Source organism: Sparus aurata, chromosome 13 (assembly GCF_900880675.1).
Source record: "Sparus aurata chromosome 13, fSpaAur1.1, whole genome shotgun sequence".
Classification (NCBI taxonomy): Eukaryota; Metazoa; Chordata; class Actinopteri; order Spariformes; family Sparidae; genus Sparus; species Sparus aurata.
This window is the reverse complement of record NC_044199.1, coordinates 18,278,284-18,296,526: the sequence shown is the minus strand read 5'-3', so window position 1 is coordinate 18,296,526 and position 18,243 is coordinate 18,278,284. Positions and strand designations below refer to the sequence as shown.

Here is an 18,243-nt window from a genome sequence, read left to right as displayed (position 1 = left end):
GATTTTGAGATGATGGGCAAGCTCTCACAGAAACCCATCTGTGCACTTCACAACACCAAGATCTTGTTTATAGGCTAACAAAATATAGGTTTGTCTAGTGGTAGCTTAGCATGGAGTTGATGCATGATTGTACATTATGTGCAATACACTAACCCTAACTTTAGATAGTCCTGAGATTAATGTGCTTCGACAGAAGCTGTGATACGGACGGTAAAGGCATCATATACAAGTAGATTAGAGACATCTCTGACTATGAAATGGCACAATCCAAGACCTTCAAATGTCATCAGTTAATATTATTTATCATTTATGTTTATCATAAAGAAAAGGACCATAATACATTGACACATCTCATCCCCCTCAGTTTGAATCGTGCTGCTGAAAAAACTCAATTTGGAGGACTATGTAGCCCCAACACTCCACCCCTCCTCTGTCCCAAACACAACAGGGACACCCTTCTCCTCAGCATGATCGAGCAAAAGGAAGGGGTAGGGTTAAGTTGTAGGGATATGTTGTGTATTGGTATTGTGTCCAAAGCATGCAAATTCAACTCACCGTTAACGGTTAGATGTACCCAGCTGCCATTGTGAAAGGTGTCATACTGCTGCTCCAGCATCAGCACCTTACACTCATACCAGCCCTGGTCGTCTGAACGCACATTCTCTATCCGCAGGGAGGACTTGCCGTGCAGACTGGCCCGGCCTGGTCGACAGAGACAGAGATGAGGTTTAAGGGGGCACAGAGAGGTGAGAAGGACGGGTGGATTGAATTTAATGAAGGAAGTAAAAGGAGCGGAACGGGTGAGAGGTGAATGAAAAAAAGAGAGGAAAGAAGAGAAAGGCCAGATGAATATTTAGGAGAAAATCAACCTTTGCCGAGTTCAGATGTAAATATTCAGGGAGTGCACTGCAGAGTGTCGCAGGCTAAACATCACTGTGCATAAGACCTGTTTCTAAACAGAGCGACTGCTGCACTGTGCAACTTTGAATATGCATCACAACATCAAAGTGGCACACCAACTGCACTCTATACGTGCAGTGAAATCTGTCACGTAAGCCTCAGTGTGGCTGAGATGTCCTCATCTTGCGTGTGGCAGTCTATTTTGGAGATGCACCGAGGCAAGGACAGGTCATTACTTCCTTTGAGGAGTGGGATGTAGCCAACACAACAGAGAAGCCTCCTGGGTTCCACAGGAGTCACAGTCCATCAGAACAGTTATCGGCTTTTGACTTGGTGAGTACACAGTCAGGAAGAGCTGCATTTTCCTTGTGCTGATCAAAAGCTGTAGGGGGGGGTTAGGGATGTTGCTCTGGGCAATCTGGCAACTGGATCATAACAGATGGCAACTGGCAGGGCTATACAAAGGGCTTTCAGGGAGCACAGGATGGCCCAAAACGTCAGCAAAATCAAAGCCTAGCTCTCCCTCATTAATCCCCTCACTCGCCACGATCCTCTCCACTTTGTGGGGATTCCTGACTAATTTTTTTGTTTTCCTTCCTAAATCCCCTCTGCAGCATGACACACCAGGTAAATACATCAGCTGCAGAAGGCGGCTGTCTCAGTGAGTTAAGGTAAACAGTCAAAGTGACGTTTCTTTGCCTGTGTGTGTGTGTGTGTGTGTGTGTGTGTGTGTGTGTGTGTGTGTGTGTGTGTGTGTGTGTGTGTGTGTGTGTCCTGGTTAGGATATTTATATATGAGATTATATTTGAACAGCTTCGAACCATGTCTGACTGCAAGGAACTAGGAACGTTACAGAGTGTCAGGTATGTAGTAAATACACTGTCTATGGATCCCTCACAACTGTATTTCTTCTCACAGTACCTGCCCTCTGGTTCCACTTCCATTTGTCTATGTCTTAGGGTAAACAATCTGTCCAAACAGTGCTGGATGTCCTTTTTGGATGTGATGTATTCAGGCATAAAAGGTAATGAACAAGAAATCATGCATGAGTGTGTCTGTATAAACACTGTTCCGACTGTGACTTACCGTATGAAAGTATAGTGGTGCTTCATTTTCACATATGGCCCTCCCTTTGCCAATGGCAATCTTGAAATAACACTGCAAGTGTTTATGTAAATTCAGATGTGCTTAACAAGAAAGAAAATTACAGAAGTGAAAAGTGCATTTCAAACCACACTGAAGATGTGTGAAGACTGTATTTCTAGTTGACAAGGCAGCCTGAATTTCTTTTAAATTGTCTTCTTTCTGATTTTTGTTTTTTTAACCATGTACCCCAAATACTCAAATAATAAGGCATGATTTTTGTTTGAACCTCACCTTTGACATTCCACCTAAAAAAGAAAAAAGTAAGTCAAGAGGGAGTATAGTTAAAAATTGTCTAAGTGTTAAAGGTCCTGGTGGGAATGAGTGGTATAAATAGAACCGGTGGTCCTCAATTACTTGGGCTGATTGGAGCACTGGGCGGGTGAACGTTGGGTAGAGCTATGCTGCGAATTACGTGATGTCACGTGGACTAATATGAATGACAGCTATGTACTGTACATTGTCCTGTCATTACATACACAACAAGTCCAATGAGATAGTGGATATTAATAAAGTACAGTCAGTTCACGCCCACACAGTCCTGAGAAGAGGTCCCATTAGGTAAGACAAATGAAATCACCTGTGTGGGTGGACCATGGTAGAGTAAGGGCTTCAAAAACTGGAGCCTGTCATATGTAAAATGTAAAAATAAAGTAACAGCTATACAACACGAAAGAGCTTTATCTTGCACTGCACAACTAATCTGGTGAAAACTGCTGAGAGATTATTGAGGATGAACCTGCTGAATGTCGGATTATTGAACTTTAAAATAGCTGCAGCCTATTTGTTCACATTTCGTCAAATCAGCGTCATGGAAAGTCCCGCTGCTTTGGCTGCTAGCAGTTCCTTTTCACACTGTGCGAACGACAATCAGCTGGATTAGTCTGAATGAATCTGAGAAGAAGTCCTGTGATGTTTGTGGCCAACTGTGTCAATTCTGTGACAGTTCTGTGGGGAATACAAATGTAACGACAGAAATTCAGATGCTGTTCTTATCTGTTCAGAGTACTGTTGTCTTTGATACTAGAATTTACAACATGGAAACAGTGGCGCATGAAGATGCAGTGTCCGGTAGCTCCTCTAAATGATGCTACATTTTACATACCATTTTCTCGGCTTTATTGCTGAAACACATACTGCTTATGGCAGAAAAAACGTTCATTGTCATTGGAGAAGAAAGCGGGTGTTTTGGATTAGGAGCAACGGACTTTGACACCATCACAGCAGGAAGAGAGTTGGAATAAGAGCCATGCTAATCTGGCTTGGTTTGAGGCTGCTCCTCGCTAATGTCTAGTTCCAGTAAAAGGAAATGGACAAAATGGGACTCAGGCTGGCCAAACAACTTGAAATCAGAGGCTTTTGAGCCCACATAGACCTGTCTCCACTACATGTTCTACCAAGCTGACGCACTTTACGGGAGGACTGCATTATCAGCCGACAAAGCGACTACAGCCGGATGAGAAGAGTTGGACATCGGTGTTTGGTGCTCACACACAGAGTTTCCTTGGTTAACCCTGTACCATATAAAGATGAATACATTACCCTGTACCTTGTACTAAAATGACCAAACTTTTAATGAGCACTAGGAAAGATATCATGAAAACAGGCCATTTCAAAATTGATTCTGCTTTTATGATCTATATACAGCAAACAGAAATACATACTGCTCTACTGACAGACCATCAAACAACATTATATCTTCTACCAGTTGTTGACATGACCCCTGTGCTCTGTGACCTCTAAAGTCACATCCTTCCAAATTAAATACAAGAAAATCTCCAGTGTTGAGTCCAAACAACCTCAGTATGATGCTTTCTGTCTACTCTGGGCAGTGTTCACTCATTACATTTTCAACCTCTGACAGTGAGAAAGTGTCAAGCTATTTTAGAGTGAACAAATACAAGTTTTTCTCTATTTTTTCACTTTAGTGGAAAAGGAAGAAGTTTAAAGGTAAGCAAACACAGGTTTGACAAAATGCAGAAAAGTTACTTAGTTTTTTAATTTGCATTGCAATGCATGAATAATCTGACGTGTCAGCAACACGTGTGTTTTTTTGGTTCAATAATTTGACGTTTTTAACAGCAACTTGTGCATTATGTAACATAATTTAAAGGATTAGGCTGGTATTTTCTATGTTTCTTTTTTTTTTTTTTTTTAACTAAAACCAAAGCCCACACAAAGACCGGAACCAACAATATGTTGGTGCCTCTCAATAGTTTCTGGCTTCTCAACCCTGCAGTGGCTCTCAGCTCTGAGCCCATCAGTTCCTTCTGACAACATATTTACAGCAGTTTCATTTTTAAAAAGGCTTGGTGTGTTTATGTTAATTAAGACATAAGTCACCCAATGCAACAGTGTGGCTCATTGATGTGTCTTTAATAGTTTTTGGGCAACAGTGGAGCTCTATGGCACAGAGGCAGAAGATATATCTGGTTTTGGATACACAAAAAAATGCCTGTTTGTAGGGACTGGTTCCAATAGTCAGTTTAATTTTGGACCTAGTTCCATGTTTGTAAATACCCAAATTTGTTAAGAATTGCTGCCAAAAAATCCCTCATCAAATATTTTATTCACAATGTCTCTTTAGATCTCTTTTATCTCTTTCTGTTTGGAACTTGACATAAATAAATAAAATGCAACTGAACCCCATCTCTTCTTGTAAGTAGGATCTCTTCATTGTTGGTTTTGGTATTTTCATGGGATTGTCAGTAATAAAAATAAAATTATAAACTATTTCTATTGAAAGATTGCTCCAAAACTATAGGAGGGAGTGTATCACCAGAGTAACAGACAAGTGCTGCTCTTTGCCAACTATCCCTGGCTGTAGTTAATTACCATTAGCTAATTGGCTCAGTTACTAGTGGAGCTAATGGCCTTGACTGGCTGGAGTCTGCCTGGCCAGCAACCTCAGATCACAGGGGAGTCACTGCAGGCAATGAGGCTCAGCTCGATCAAATTCAGCCACGACACAGACTCCAAGACCGACAGAGGTCAGTTTGAAGACAGGGGATACTGTTTGATTGATACTGCTGATTCACAATCAGCTCCGTCCAGGACTACGACTCTGCTGAGAAGACACAGCAGAAGGGGACAGGAGAGGGTTAAAGCTGCAGAGGACCGAGAGAGAGTCGGGCATTGACAGGGATGAAAATGGCGTGTCTGGCTGGAATCTTTTCACATCTTGCTCTGAGAAATTAGGGGGTTTTTTGACCAAGCTAGAGATGATTGTGAAAAGGTTTTTGAAGTGTGTTTCTGACGAGTTAAAACCATTTAGTCCCACTTAGTTTGGGAATAGAGTGAAACTTGAATTTAGAAGGTACACAGTATGGTTACATTTTTCTTTTAGTAAAGAACATAGATGTTTTTCCTTTCTTGACATTCTTTACATTTATTTTGTTCATTTATTTAACTAAAATCTAAGAGTCGCTACCGAGCCGGGGCTAGCTGGTCAGCATTCTAACTTCAGTAGATTTCTCTGCAACACAGTGTATAGACATCTCTGACATAAAAGTTATACTGTTCTTTCTTCACACTGTTGATGTTTGTTCATTTTTAGAATGTTTTAAACTAAAATGTTGGTCCTATCTCACAACTGACACTATAAGTTGTTGGCTGGAGCTATCAAATACTTTTAGAATTGAGTATTCTGGGGCGCCAGTTACCTCAGTAGGTAGAGCGGGCGTCCCATGTACAGAGGCTTTGTCCTCGCTGGGCTCAAGTCCTGGCCTGGGTGCCCTTTGCCGCATGTCACTTCCCCTCTCTATCATCCTGTTTCCTATCATATATTCAGCTCTTCTGTCAATATTGCTGATAAAAGGCCAAAAAAAAAAAATGTTTTTAATAAATAAAAATGGAGTATTCTACCGATTATCCCATTGATTAACCAAGTAATCTAATATAAAATAATTTTGCATTATTAAACAACAATACCAAATAATGCATAACGAAAATTACAGGCCTGTTAAATAGACCAAGCAATTGGCTTTTATTCATGAAAAAAAAACATGCAGGTATTTATTCCAACTATTCCTAACACCGGGTGTGTGTTTGTTTGTGTGTGCACGCGTGCGTGAGGGAGAGTGACAGAGACGAGATGAGTGTGTGTGTGTGTGTGTGTGGAAAGGAGTTATTTGGTGTAGGCTATTACTTTTTTGCAATTTAACACAAATTACTATCCACATCTTAACATGATATCTAGTCATACCAACATCAGGCTACGGCCTCTACAAATACCATACGTTCTAACTAGCGATGGAAGACTACGTTTGCACATAAACTTTGCACATTCTCTGTCTTTTACAGACGGTTTCTTGGCTCTCTGTCATCGCGCCTACTCAATTCTGAACATGGTGTGTGTGTCTGCAATAACAGTCCATGTAGAAAAATTAACCCTGAGCTAAGTAGGCCACATAACGCAGGTGATTTAAATTATTTAAATTAAACGAAGCCTCGAGGCAGAGATTTTGCTTCGACCATTTTTTGTAATCGAATTATTCGAGTTACTTGAGTAATTGTTTCAGCTCTACCAGGGTGTCACTTGATCGAGGGAAACAAAGGGAGGGAAAGGGTGCATTCAAAAATCATTTGATTGCACCCTGGTCATGTTTCTAATCGATGCTCTGTTCAGCCACTATCTGTCATAAGTGGCATCCCTAAAACTCTCACTATACTTCAATGCTCTTTCACACTTTCTCCATCATCTACTATTACATGAATCCTTATTCAAGTCATGACCACGTCACTAACGTTACTTGATCTGTTAGGTAATGACTTCTTCAATACCAGTGAGACGACCACTCTTAACTAGTTATTAGCACTTTTAAGAATGATTTAGAAATGTCATGTTCACTTTCCTTTTTCCTTAAGTTTAGTGAAATATATCATTTTCTTCTCACAAAGTGTTACTGCACATGCCACAGATGCAAAGGATGTCAGAGCAGGCTGACTACATTATAGTAGCAGGTTTACAGGAATCCCCACTGGAAAACATTTAGTCCAATTCGAAGACAATAAAGCTGTCATATAGATGGCTTTACTACGGCTGAGCAGAGTACGTTCTCATCATAACTGTCCTTGTGCCAGCCTTTCACATTTGAAGAATGGATGATGTCATCAACATGCAATCCAGCCCTTACAGATGATCTTTTGAAACTATAACAAGGAAGAGGAAGCCCACTTTGAGCCTTATTCACAGCTATGCTATGCCTAGTCTGTTCTTATTTAAGGAACACTAAACCATGTGAAAAATTACATTGATTATCTCTAGAAAGGATATGCCAATTAGCTCAATACTTTTTCTACCCTGGGGAGCAGCAGCAGTATGTCAGTATGTTGTTATTAAGCCCTGCAGAGATAAAACATTTTTTTTTGTTAAATCTGCTAAATACACACAACTCATTGGTAGGGCGATTTCACCAACTTGCATCAAACTTTGCACATAGCACCACTAGACTGTCCCTGACAGAATGGTTCAACACAATACCATTATTAATATTTTTTTGACGAAAATTGCAAAAACAGGAAGTGTTGTATATCTCCACATTGGTGTGTTCGATTGACATGAAACTTAGGTCGGTACTGCAACACATTTCCTTTAGGCTCCGTGCAAAATTTGGGGACATGACCATCTGATGGCGCTCTTACACTTCAAGATTTTTATATCTGAACATCGGCTTGGTCCATTAAGGCGAAACTTGGTACAATCATTGCCCATGGTCCTCTGAGGTTAGCTGACGAAGGTGTCACCAATCCGCCCCCAGGTGGCACTCTGGTGGCAGTAGTACATTGTACAAGTACATTTATGACACTGTGACTAAACCATAACAATTAACAGAATTTTTTTTCATATGGGCGGTACAGATTAGTGCCACCAGCAGGTGGCGCTATAATCAAAGCAAACGTGTTTTGGCAAATAACTCCCACATACTATCTTGCATATTCAAGAACTTCATAACCAGACATTCCCTAAATTGAGCTGAATCGGCTGACATAGGCCACACCCACTTCTGTTGATATTTATCCTACCCTATCGTGAAATGTGGTACATCACCTGTTTCATACTCCTCATAGGCCGTTTGACCAATGCACACAAAAAATTTTGAGATTCCAAAAAATACTCAAGTTATTAAAAAACAATTTTCTGTAGATTTTAGTCACAAGAGAAAGTGTTGCATATCTCCACATTGGTGTGTCCAAATCACATGAAACTCAGGTTCCTACTTCACCACATGCCCCTAAGGCGCTGTGCAAAATTCTGTGCAACTTGGCCTCTAGGGGCCCTTTAATGGCAAAACAACAAAAAAAACCCTGGCTGGCGTGTTTCACCAATATGTACGAAAATCAATGAGCACGTATATCATGACCAGATGCACAAAAAATCTTATTGGCCCAATAACCTAAACCCAACAGGAAGTCAGATATTGTCCATTTAGTCTTCACTGTTAGCGATAAGCAAAAGATTGCACAAAAATGTCAAAGTAGTGAGAACAAGCTTGGGTGGAGTTCTTTCTCAGTTAGCATACCTTGTCTCGAACAAAAGAAACCCATTACACTACAAAAGCCTCCTTATTCAGGTTTCTCACCTAATCACAACCTCTATAAAACAGGTTGACAAAATTCTACAGCCACACAAGTGCCCACTCACAGGGTTTGTTGGGAACAGCACAGGGACACAATAATTTCCCAGGCCATCACTGAAACTAAGACAAAGTAAAAAGGATGATTTCACATAATACGCAGACAAATTTCTTTCAAATTGTGTCAATATATCTCCACAAGGAGCTACTTGTGGCACATTCCTGAAAGAACTATATTAGGCTGCCATATTTTACTGAGAACTTTGTACAAACAAAGCTACAATACAATCACAAAATAACTTTGCTTGTTTGCCTTTATTAATTTTTGCATCCAATAATTACCCATCTCACTCAGTTTTCACATATGCACTCACTAACTTGCTGGCTGCACTGCAGACTGCTGAACGATGCTCTTTCTCACTTCTGTGTGCTCACTTTTGAACACTTTGACATTGAAAGCTAGATTCTCTTTTGCTGTTTCGTCTCTAACCATAGCACTTCAATAACAAGGCCAAAGAAAAGGCTTTTAGAGTTGACACCACATACCAAGGCAGAATCAATAATCAAAACATAACTGACCACAAATTAGTTTGAGGGTTTTTTCACCTGCAGTCCATTTTGTATTTATGTTAGCTATAAAATTAGTCTATTAAATCTAAGACACATTATTGACATTGAAATTATAAAGTACAAACACAAAGGCCCATCTCATTGAGACCAAAAGGTCCAATCTCTGATTCTATAATATACTTCCTAAACTTTTAACTATTTACAGTGAAACTACATACAAACTTTGCGAAACGGCTTTAAATCTACAATCCCTCTTTTTCAGCTACTTATGGTAGCGTTGTGCTTGAAGACGAAACAGCCCATCTGAATTTAGCTTCCGGTCTCCAGTTGTCCAAAGAAGAGCACACAGAAGAGAGAGAGAGAGCATGTAGTGTGCAGCAGTCTGCAACGCGGACAGCAAGAGTTTGTGAGAAACATATAAGACTGAGTGAGACGGTTATTCTTCCCATTAAAATGGATAATAGCAAACATGCAAATACATTTATTGAGCACAAAATAAATGGTTTTTTGCACAGATTACATTATGTTTTGCTCCCACATCATTGACACCATATTGGACCGCCACAATTTATTTCAAAGTCTCCTGTGATGATTCACTGTATGTTAGTAGGCTGAAAAACCACCATTCTTCCGGTGCCACTGGTCGGATGTTGGACTAGAATTGTACGTTAATTTTGCATTATAGGCTAACATACTGTCATAGTCAAAGCGCCACATGTTGGACACAGAAAATGACATTTAACCCCTTCTTGCACTGTCCGAAACACGGACAGGTAAGAGATGCGTACACAACAATCGGCCAATCGGGCCAGGTAAGCAGCACACCCAGACAGCAGCATGCACCAACATGCGTGGACTGCGAGGGCCCAGTTCAGACAATGGAATGTACTAATGTGATAACACTCATCTGTAATGCTTTGTTTTGAGCAAGATGCTTAAGTGCTGCTAACAGCTGTGACTCAGGAGGAAGACTGATTGTCCACTATTTCAAGGGTCCATGGTTTGAATCCTGGCCCCTGCAGTCTACATGTCCAAGTGTCTTTGGGCAAGATACTGAACCCCAATTGGGTCTCGATGGCTCTTCCATCAGTTTGTGAGCGTGTATGAATGGTTATCGCTCCTGATGAGCAGGTGGTGACTTACACGGTAGTCACTGCCACCGGTACATGAGTGTGTGTGAATGGATGGATGTTGAACTGCGTTGTAAAGCACTTTGAGTGATTGATCCAGGGCATCCTGGCACTTAACTTGATCTGGTGTTTTCCACAGTAACAGGAAGTTAATCTGCATTCTCAGAGCGATAGGTGCAGTGTATCATTCATTCATGTGGAGCTGGGTTAGGTAACCTAGGCAACTTTATAATTCATCCTGATATGTGTACCAAATGTCATGCCAATCCATTCCATAGTGGTCGAGACACTTCACTACAAACCAAAAATCAACATATCATAATCTGAGAAACATGACTATCTGTGCCAAACTTTATGACAAAACATCAAATAGCTTTTGAAATAATTCAGTCTTGACCAAATGACCACACTGACTGACAGGCTGACATACTAAGTGCAATATCCTCTCGCAAGGCTAAAAATGGGGCAAAAACACCCAGCTGTTTATAACCACACAAACAAGCCAATATTTGGGCAAGGTCAGTTGGTCATTGCTAGTGCAATCACAGCTGTACAGCTAGATTAATAAAAAAGCTAGTGGAAGTTACATGTGTTCCTGCTGGTGTACTTTGTGCTGGTAAAGTGAACCATGAAAGATCAAAAGTGCACAGCATGATAAATGGTTATATGCCCCCTACATGAGTCAGTTTATTTTCCTCCTAGTTATTGCAGTGATGTTGTACTGAACACCGGAGTACTGCCACTGTGACCAACAATGTTTTTCTATAGTGGTGATGGTGTATGAAAACTGCATCTCACAGAACTTAAAGGGGTCTTTAAAAGACAGTTACAGTCCCAAATCATGTGTTTTAGGATGAAGATACCTGTACAGTCAAAATGTTCTATTCAAACAGTCCAATAAGCCATAACACTAGATGGTGATGAACAATCTTACGATGTCACAGTCAAGTTGACCTTTCCAATAGAAAATGTTTCACTTCATCATTTTATCCTATTAGATGTGTATAAAATGACAAACATGACAAAATGTTGTCATGAGTTGGACTCAAGGATGAACACTGGACATTTGTTCCAAAATTGAAGAAATCTCCTTAAGGCGTCTCTGAGAACATGTTTTCCTAAGAATGGGATGCCATGAGGTCACAGTGACCTTTGACTGCCAAAATGTAATCCATTCATTCCTGACTCCAAGTAGACGTTGTGCCAGATTTGAAGTAATTCCCTCAAGGCATTCTTCATATCGCGTTTACATGAATTGGACAGACGGATGGACGAACAACCTGAAAACATCCAGCCTTCAGCCAGAGCTATCGCCAGCATGAAGGCATAATGACAGACAGAGCTTTTATGTAAATTGCACAGTTAACTAAGAGCTACAATTGACCAAGGTGAGAAATCACAAAAGGGGTTTGGTGGCATTCTAAAGAACACTCATTGCTCTCTCTGGCCTTGTTTTGTATTTATTCTTCATTAACTGCTTTCAGCAACAATTATGTAATTATCACACAAAGCCCATTGTGGGCAAACTTCAGCAAAGTCAAAAACAATCTCCATCGTTTCCACTGTTGAATTACACAGCGTTAAATCCCCACAACAGTAATTAATCCTTTCAAACAGCTTCCACTTATTTCTTTTTGCCCACATGTTTTGCTTGGAACAACACAATGATGTCCCTCACACTGCCCCCATGCCTCGCAGCATGCATTGCTCACATACAGAATGTAACAGGCCTAACACATTTGGCCAAAGCAATAAGTATTCCAGCTCAGAGTTCCAATCGATGAACAAAAAGTACAAACCAACAACAATAAAAGTAAAATGTTTGTATTCCCTCTAGGTGCATTGTAAAATAATCATCAACCAGCCAACTGGTAAATAATGCAAAATATAAAAAGATGCAATTTATTTATGCATAAATATGAGCGTGCTAGCAGTTGTGCCTAGCTGCAGCTTTGAGTACACTGATGTTTAGCATGTATACTGCGTGTTTACATGCTCACCATGTTGGTTGCTAACATTTGACACCTATGTGGCTAAAATGATTTTAATGTCCCCTTCTAGTCAAAAAGATCTGTTGCTTCTAGTTTCTTGATTGTAATGTTTATGCTTCACTGTGCAGAATGATGGATGCTGATCTCTGTGATCAGTTTAACGCCTGGAAGTACCAGCAGGATTTGTGACATCACAGGTACTTTGGAGCTGATCATCGTCCAGTATGCAACTTACATGAATTTGATGGGAAGACTTAAACTCTTTAGTCAAATAACACTGAGAATGTACTCTACAGTGAAGTAGGAAAACTTAAGAAATTACATATGTGACTGTGATTTCATTGATTCTGGAACTTCTCTATGGGGGACAAACAATAGAGGTTTAAGTTATGTTAAATATATCAGTTATGTAAGGAAGGAAGGAGACCAAATTTCTGCAATATGTTTAAAATTGAGGTATTTGTTATATTTTCCATTGAGTCATGTGCTAACATGATCATAACTGTTCTAGACAATGTTCAAACCCAGAGAACTATGTCATGTCATTTAACATAATGGTGCTACTCATTTGGTCACCTTTTGCTGTAACTGCAAGGGATCACCAGATGATACAGCATAGAGAGTGAGGAAGAAAGTCAGCAAATGTGACCTACCGTATAGTGAATAAAACAAATAAAACATAATACATCACATTGTCGGGTCAACAATCCAGCCTCAGTTATGTTGAAAAGTGTTATTTGGTGGTTGTTTGACTCATCAAAAGACCTCTGATGGCAGAATTTTGATCCCTTGCATTTAAGAAGGATGTAGCCAGAGTCAGTCATGTCATCATCATCATCAACCAAGTGTAGTAAACATAGTCCCAAACTGTTATCTACATGGAGAGCATCAATGTATATCGGTAAGTGTTAAATAATCCGTTTGTGTTCTTCTGATGCTTCTCTAACAGCAGAGGATGAACCATGACGCAATCAAAATTCCCATTTACAGGAAACAACTTCCCATCCTGAACTGTGTCCATACAATAACATAAAGTCTCAAGAACAGTATCCCTAAGGCAGCAAAGGCAGTCAGCAAGACTTTGACACAAGTCCAGCTGCTCCTCCAATCTTTCTCTATTCAGTCAGTGGAGCCTCACTTCTTGTCTCATTTATCAGCTTCCTGCAGTCAACACATGGCAGACTGTCACAGAGCTTCACTCTTCATGACTGGCGTTAACTGTGATAACATAAGAGGACTTGCCTTGGGTCCACTTTTTCAACTTCACATGAGGTTGTTCCTGGTGCTGTAGGTTTATTTGTTACCATCAAAGGAGATGTGACTAATATACTGAAGCTTAGACAGATTCTCATATATATACAGATCAGACTTAATTATCCATCATTAAATATGAACCCCACTGAACAATGGTCATTTGATTGTATTTGATAGATCAGTTTTCAACTAAGAGACTTAAACCTGAGTCCAAACTGTTCTGCAGAACTCTGACTAAAGAAGGGCAAAGCAGATTTATTAGCTTCAGGAAATGTCAGCTGGGGCAAGTCATTTTAAAAGTCACCATTCTTCTGGGCCAGCTTGGAGATCTTCCATGATGATAGGCAACATTCAACAATGTAATCTGGGACCACTTTCTGCTATTTCTGTATTTCTTTCTCTGTCTCCCCATTTCCAGTTCTATCTTCTATTTCAATTGCTTTCTTCCTGCCTGACTATCACTTTATGTCCACTTTATGCTTCCTCTCTGCACTTTTGCATGGAAATGTTTTATATTTGGTCTGCCTCGTCTACTCTCACAGATGTTTTGTCCCTCTTCCTCTCTATAACAGAATAAGACAACGGCTTGTTCGAGACCAAGGGCAGACGGATGTCTAGGAAACAGTGACCCTGTGACCAGCTCGACTCATTAACCTTTGACATTGTCCCTATCTTAACAGAGCACAATGTAAGCCTCTATGTATCCCAGCAGCATTCACTGTGACCTTGGACTTTATTCAATGATGTAATATCATGATCATGCTGAGGCACAGTGGGAGGTTGTTTTGTTCGCCTGCATCAAATCATAGAACTTCAGATATTTCAGAGCTCTGAAACAAAGAGATTAATTGTCGTTAAAGCCAATGCCAGTGATGTGTCTCATGGGACTGAAAAATGTAAAATGTACCATGCCACGAAGGCAAGACAAGTTTTAAAAGAAAACAGAGACCAAGCTGAGAATGTCTCTCAAAACCAGTTAAATGTTTGAAATCAATATTATGATTATAGTCTCTATAATATATCACCATTTCCAATCCTCAATTAACCTGTGGCTCAGTACACACAATAAGCTGCCAATTGTTTAAAAGGTTGGCAGTTTGATTCCAGACTGCCCCTTCTTCATGTGCTTGAGCAATTGCATTGCAGCTTCACCGACATCAGAGTGTGTGTGAATAGCTAAATGAGATGCGGAGAGGTGGAACCCGGAAGTGCGGAAGTGCAGCACCCGGACAGTCGATGGTGTGCACACAACAAAAAACATGGGAATGTCGTGGATGTCTGTACTCACAAACAACTCATGGGTGGAACAGTCTGAGGCATTTGTTTACGCTGAGCGGCTCGAGAGCGGTGTGGAGACCGCTGTTAGCTGTTGGCTGTTAGCTGTGGCGTTGAGTGCGCAGCATCCAGGTTAACTTGTGACACCTGTAACTATTTCTGTCATTCCGCACTGCGTTCAAATGGTTACTTAAAGCCATCGTTCCCAGCCGCATACGTCGTTATTAAGCTGAATCCAAGTCAATGTGAAAACTGTACACTGTCATACAGCACTCACAGTATGTTGAAATCCAGCCCGCACTCAGCGTGAGGTCAGTCAGCTGCAGCAAAGTGTGAGACGTCGAGATCAACCTGTCACCTGTATCGACCGCAGACCAGCTGCAGTTGTATTAATGTACTACATGTGTGCTGCTACAGGAACACTTTACTTTTCCTTTTGGGTCTTTGCAAAGCAGCATGTTTGCTAGCAAATGTAACATTCCAGCTGACTTGCCACATTTCTTTCATTTGTTTTATTAATTAAATATATTGGAAGTAAATTAAGTATGGATCATTACAAATACTTTGCTATGAAAGTGCCAAGTAGTCACACAGTGAGAAAAAAGTAGGAAGTGATCAGCAAACTCAGATTTAATTATTATTAATCTTTAAATCATGCATGGAAATGTACATAAAAAAATAGCTGCATCGAGAATCGGTTTAGAATCGAATTGTTGACCTCTGAATTGGAATTGAATCGAATCGTGAGGTGCCAAGAGATTCCCAACCCTAGTATACATGCAGTCAGTTTACCTTGTACCTTGTAATTTATTCCTACATTCAAGTAATAAATTATTGACACAAAACATCATTTACAATCAATGTTGTTGAAGCAGGTTGAATTTTGGAGCTGGTTTTTTGGTTTGCAAAATACTAGAGGCTGATACTGATATTCAGAAAGAGAGAATGTGCAGTGAGAATGTGCAAACCTCATGCAGACTTCAGACCAGGCGTACACACCTTTTATAGACATAGCTGCAGGTGAAATGATGAGGTGGGCATGAAATGTAAAACATTGTTTAGGTTTGGGGTTTTACATAACATTCAGAGGAATTTGGGGTTAAATCTGTCTATCGATAATAACTAATGATTATCAGAGATAATTATGAGTTATGTTAAATAGTCAATCAGAGACACAATAGTTCCTACATGAGCAAGCACTTGGCGTCAGTGGCAAGAAAAAAACAGAAACCTCTAGCAGAACTGGACTGAATGGTGGGCAGTCATCTGCCTCGATAGTAAGATCTAATCTACATTAGATCGCCGCAGGACACCATCCTTGAAGAAGAGAAAAGATAGCCAATTCGATAATATAGTCTTAGAGTCTAAGAGGTACTTCACAGTGAATTTGTGACTCTGATTAATAAATAGTTTAATAACCATTACCATCAACTGCTAGTGAGAGACAAGGATTACAGAGTTCTTCACAGAGTAGAGGTTGGCGACACTCACTCTTGTGCAACATTAGATAGACAGCATGTAGGTTCAAAAGCCTTTTAATTAAAAACAAACAACGAAAACACACAATTGAACTTAAATGTACTATTCACAGGTGTGTGTGGGTGTGTGTGTGTATGTGTCTGGAAGAACCAAACAAAATGGTGGCTGGGGTCCAAGATGTCATGACGTATGGCATGGACAAAGAAGAACTTTCATCAAAATGGCTGACCAAAGGGAACTACAACATGGTCAATGGTGGCAGACTGAGGTCCAAGATGGGGGCTTACTACGGGTTTTTTTGATAGGAGAGAAACAAAGAAACAATGGTGGTGCTCACACCATATGTTTACTGACATCACATGTAGGTGTTATATAGACTAGGCTGAAAAAAGAGTGGGTGTGTTGCCAGGTTGGAGAGGATGGTAAGTTGCATGCAAAGAAGTCTGTATGCAGCATAATTTAGGTAACATCACTTAGCTGCGTGGCAAAGCCGACTACCGATACCTGACTACACAGAGACCACAATAACATTCAAACCATAACTACTTACATAAAGACATTCATGAAGTTTGGTTCAACAATGCATTCTTCTGAAAATGTGACCAAATCAGCTGGATCAAAAACATACAGTAATTCTAATTTGGTTACATGTCCCTTAAGTCAATTAGGTGCTTTTGATAGCCATCCACAGGCTTCTGGTAGTCCTCTGGCTGAATTTTTTAACCACTTCTCTTGACAGAATCGGAAGTTCTATTAAATTTGTTGGCTTCCTGGCACAGACTTGTGTCTTCAGCAGTCCACGTGTTTTTCATCAAGTTCAAGTCATAAGGCCATTCAAAAAATTCAGTTGTTGCCTGATTTAGCCATTCTTTTAACACTTTTGATGTGTGTTTGGGATCACTGTTCTGTTGGAACACACAGCTACACAAAAGAGCCAATCTTATGGCTGGAGTTTGGAATTTGGAGACAATCCACCTTCTTCATTATTCTATATACTTTCTTTAGAACAGCAGATCCACTGGCAGCAAAACAGCCACACAACATAGCACTTCCATCAGTAGGTATGATATCAGCAGCAAGCTTTAATGTGCCTCGTCTGGAGCAAAAAACCTTTTTCTTGCACGGCAGCCTCTCAGCTCATGGCAATGCAAAACAGGCTTGACTGCTGACACTGACACCTGTCTTCCAGCAGCTTCTAAATCATAGCAGACTTGCTTTTTTAGTGTTTGTTTGCTTGACTCTTGACCGCCCGACCCGCTCTCTCTCAGTAGCAGGGATAGTTTGTGTTTTCTTCCTGATCGTGGCAGTGACACAATTATGCCATGCACGTTATACTTACAATTGTTTCCACAGTTGATCTTGGGATCTGTAACTGCTTCGAAATGGCTTCAAGTGACTTTCCTGACTAATTCAAATCAGTAATGGGCTTTTTCAGATTAATGCTGCAATCGCATTGTAGTGCTTGTGGCTGAGTCTAGTGGGTGTTTCAACCAGCCCTAAAATAGGTCCAGAAAAGTCACTAGCCGCGATCAGTCATAATCACTCAAGTTAAGGGGCCATGCTACAAGGAAATCACACAACTTTTTATATTTCTCTATACACCTAAATGGATTGTTCAGGTTATTGTATATATATTTTTTCAGCCAGCAGATTTGGTCACTTGTTCAGAAGACCCATAATAATTTCAGATTTGAAGCTAACTTCATGAATGATTTTTGTGACAAAGTAGTTTGTGAGCATTAGAAATCCTTGGAAGTGAAGACTGCCATGTCATACATTTTCTTTACAAGTGTATGTAAACCTTGACCATGACTGTAGATTCACCACATGTGCATTACTTAAACCAAAGTTAAACTGTCCGATGCTTAGCCATGCTATGCTATGCTGTGTGGTATCTAGGCCCAGTTCACAACCCATTCAGGGCAG

The 18,243-nt window shown here is 40.3% G+C and overlaps 1 protein-coding gene across 4 annotated transcripts in view; it reads right to left on the bottom strand.

Annotated features, from left to right (window-relative positions):
• igsf9bb (immunoglobulin superfamily, member 9Bb) overlaps nt 1-18,243 on the bottom strand; it is a 157,507-nt gene that overhangs the window by 95,459 nt on the left and 43,805 nt on the right. For all 4 annotated transcript variants that reach the window (XM_030437838.1, XM_030437840.1, XM_030437839.1 and 1 more), the window contains exon 3: nt 556-702. In XM_030437838.1, coding sequence (XP_030293698.1) covers nt 556-702 — 147 coding nt within the window. The remainder of the gene's footprint in view (nt 1-555; nt 703-18,243) is intronic.